Here is a 3,724-nt window from a genome sequence, read left to right as displayed (position 1 = left end):
AGTTTCAAGTGTAGATATGATAGAGCCCAATAGGCTCAGGAACCTGTACATCAGTTGATTGACGGTTGAGAGGCGGGACCAAAGAGCCAGAGCTCAACCCCCGCAAGCACAACTAGTTGAGTACAACTAGGTGAGTACACACTGGTATGTCCTCACACTGGTATGTCCTCACACTGGTATGTCCTCACACTGGTATGTCCTCACATACTAGTATGTCCTCACATACTAGTATGTCCTCACACACTAGTATGTCCTCACACACTAGTATGTCCTCACACACTAGTATGTCCTCATACACTGGTATTGTATGAAATAACCAACAGTTTCATACATATTTTATACAACCTTTGTATTAACCACAAGTAGTTACTAAAATCACTAATTTGTAGATTTAATCATCATAATGATTTATATTAAACATATTGCCAGAATCTTCCTAGTCAGAGTGACGACGCGAGGAACGACAGGCAGAAACATGAATTCTTTCCACATTTAGTTGGATTTATGACAGAGTCCAGTTTATCATTTCTTTTACTAAACATAGTTACTAATAAGTTTAATTTCGTAGCATACTACTGCTTACTGGAACTCCTTTATTTAGTTGATATTAAATATTCTAGAGGAAATTATTTCAATGTAAATGATTTCACTTTAATTTCTTCGATTAGCTGCGTGACTTTAATAAACCCAATTTATCTTATGCGAAGTTATATTTTAACACGGAAGAATTAAATGTGACATCATTACTCGTCACCATTTCTTCTTTCCTTAGTTAATTCCGATATATAAATCTATTTACGCTCGAGACGTCTATCGAGAGCCGCGCATGCGCAATCGGGAAGAGGAGGAAGACGCGAGAACGTCGCCCACCACCACGCGACTCGGACGCCATTAACAACGAGCAACAGAGATCTACGCTTCGATCTTGCTAACAGTTTGTATTTCGCTCCCACGCCTAACAGAGCGGTGCCACGTCACTTGGCACATTACGGCAGTGTCCCAGGAACTAATAATTACTCCAACCCACAAGCCACGTCTTATCACGGCAGCTGAGGACGAGGGATCTGGAATCGTTCCTTCATCAATGGACACTCGGCCCAGCAACTAATAATTTCGTAAACTATAATATTGTGCACATGTTTATATTTAGACAAGTTGTCGTTAGGATGTGGAATTAACAACAAAATCCAGTACGTTGAATCTCCAAATTTATTCCACCCTTTATTGGAATATAAATTACATAGTTATTTACTCAAGATTTCTGCAGTAATAATTACATTCGGTAGGAAGATATTTCGTAATTCAGGATGTACTTGTAGTTACCAATTTGTGGAATTCTACCATGTAATTGCCTTCCAGCTCCGGGTCCACGACAACCGAGGTATTAGGCTTCTCTACCTGCACGTGCAGCAATTTGCTTGAGGCAACACGTCGTCGGTGGATCGTGACAACAAATTACGACTTTCTAGAATTTACAGCTAAACTGACTTCATTTCTAATAGTGTAGTATTAGATACAATAATATTTTGTTACATGAATGATTTCCTCTTAAATTACCGTTTACCTGCCATTAAGGAAATCATGTTATTTACTCACAATATTCTATTTGATTTATATATGAACTATGATATAAATTTATGTATATACATTTCTTTCTGACGGATGAACCAGCGTCGGATTATTAGTGCAGGAACTTAATTGTATCACTCCAAACACACACCGAAACTACGACGTTGGTACAACGTTCGAACAAGTTTTAACACCACCTAACCAGTTATAACAACCAATATATCAAGTCGTAACAACGTTCTAATACGTCATAAACACATTAAGCCAAGATGTAACAACTTTATTACAAGTTGTTACAAGCGGAAAATAGAGACAGTTTCGGTTTGTGTTTCCAGGGATCCTAGCACTTGACTCCCCCATTTTTGTGCTGGCTAATTTGACTCCCTTTACATAAGAAATACAGTTTCACTAAGATCCATAGGACACTAGTTCTTGGTGTCAGTTTAATTCATTGCCTCCTTTTGTTTTCCACTTTTTCTCAAAATGTGGTGGTCCTTCACAGCTATCGAATTATTTTATTTTAGTTACAAAATATTGGAGTCAGATTTTCCCACAGGTATGTCCTCACAAACTGGTGTGTCCTCACACACTTGTATGTCCTCACAACGACAAGTCCTCACAATTGTATATCTCCCATTAAGAGAAAGTTCTCAAAATTGAAAAAGTGGCAGCAATTATTTAAGTCCCACGACCAAGGACTGTGTGTGTCCGTGGCGGGAATTTGGCCTTGCGAGTTGTAAACAAAAGTCCTCTTCATAACATACAGCAATAACTGAACATCGGGTCGCGTGATCAGCTTGAAAGCTGAGCTTAGGCGTTCAAAGCTTCGCTGTTGTGTGTGGAGGAGACCTTTTTATGGTTTAATTTAAATGCGGGAATATTCCTGGGAGTTTGTGTGAGAGTATTACAACTGAGGTATTGCGTCGACTGCACGCAAAACACACACACACACGCAAGGAAATGCGACAGTTGTTTTGGATGCAGATCTTTTCATTGGGTCGACCACAGACAGGTTCATATTTACTAAGAGAACCACCAGCAGGTTCACATTCACTAAGTGAACCACCAGCAGGTACACATTCACTAAGTGAACCACCAGCAGGTTCACATTCACTAAGTGAACCACCAGCAGGTTCACATTCACTAAGTGAACCACCAGCAGGTACACATTCACTAAGTGAACCACCAGCAGGTACATATTCACTAAGTGAACCACCGGCAGGTACACATTCACTAAGTGAACCACCAGCAGGTTCACATTCACTAAGTGAACCACCAGCAGGTACACATTCACTAAGTGAACCACCAGCAGGTTCACATTCACTAAGTGAACCACCAGCAGGTACACATTCACTAAGTGAACCACCAGCAGGTTCACATTCACTAAGTGAACCACCGGCAGGTTCACATTCACTAAGTGAACCTGAATATACAGCACTTTGAATCATACCTGCAAGGTGCTCGGTCTACCACCATCTACTCGGACCACAATCCCCTATGCTTCCTGCAGCAAGCCCAATTCAACAACCAACGACTTCTACGATGGGCTTTATATCTGTAGAATTTCAACCTGGAGATCTTCTACATCAAAGGTTCTAACATCATTATAGCAGACGCCTTCTCCAGAGTCTATGAGGTAGAGACAGCTCCACCTACCACTCTACCACCTGAAGACGTAACTTCACTCGTAAGCTCAGGCTTCGGGGGAGAGTTGTGACGATAATCTCTTTCAAGAAAGATTGAGCCTGCTCTTCTCTACATCAAGTTATGTATATTATACAAGAATAAGATGCTACCTTCAAGATACGTCTACCAGTTGCACAAAACGTTTTGACCAGGAGGCAAACGTACCGAAGACTCACCCCCCCCCCCCACTCCACACTCCCTCCACGCCGGCTCGCCATCAACCAGCCAACTACCCTTCCCAGCCTGCCTGCTCCTGATTGGTGACTCGCCGACTACTCACCTGCACTCCTGTACCTCAGCGCCCTCTACCTGAGTCGATGTCTGGGCTTGAACCAGCCATTGAAGTCAGAATACCCTTGTGCTCTCAAGCAGTGAAAAACTAACTGATATACGCTGTGTATCAGGTGGATGTTTCTCAGCTAGCGCCATATTCTCGTGCTATTTATTTATTTTTTTTTTAATCACCTGA

General features: G+C 41.5%; 1 protein-coding gene across 1 annotated transcript; it reads right to left on the bottom strand.

Annotated features, from left to right (window-relative positions):
- Positions 1-1,553: 1,553 nt before the first annotated feature.
- Positions 1,554-3,017, bottom strand: LOC138362640 (chloride intracellular channel protein 6-like). The gene is made up of 2 exons (XM_069321076.1): positions 2,522-3,017; positions 1,554-1,564 (listed from the first exon to the last, which is right to left on the bottom strand). Exons 1-2 carry the CDS (start codon positions 3,015-3,017, stop codon positions 1,554-1,556), a joined length of 507 nt encoding a protein of 168 aa, XP_069177177.1.
- Between the last annotated feature and the right edge of the window lie 707 nt (positions 3,018-3,724).

The sequence above is a fragment of the Procambarus clarkii genome, unplaced genomic scaffold, assembly GCF_040958095.1.
Source record: "Procambarus clarkii isolate CNS0578487 unplaced genomic scaffold, FALCON_Pclarkii_2.0 HiC_scaffold_2227, whole genome shotgun sequence".
Classification (NCBI taxonomy): domain Eukaryota; kingdom Metazoa; phylum Arthropoda; class Malacostraca; order Decapoda; family Cambaridae; genus Procambarus; species Procambarus clarkii.
Note: the sequence above shows the minus strand (reverse complement) of the source record. Positions and strands in the feature narration are given on the sequence as shown.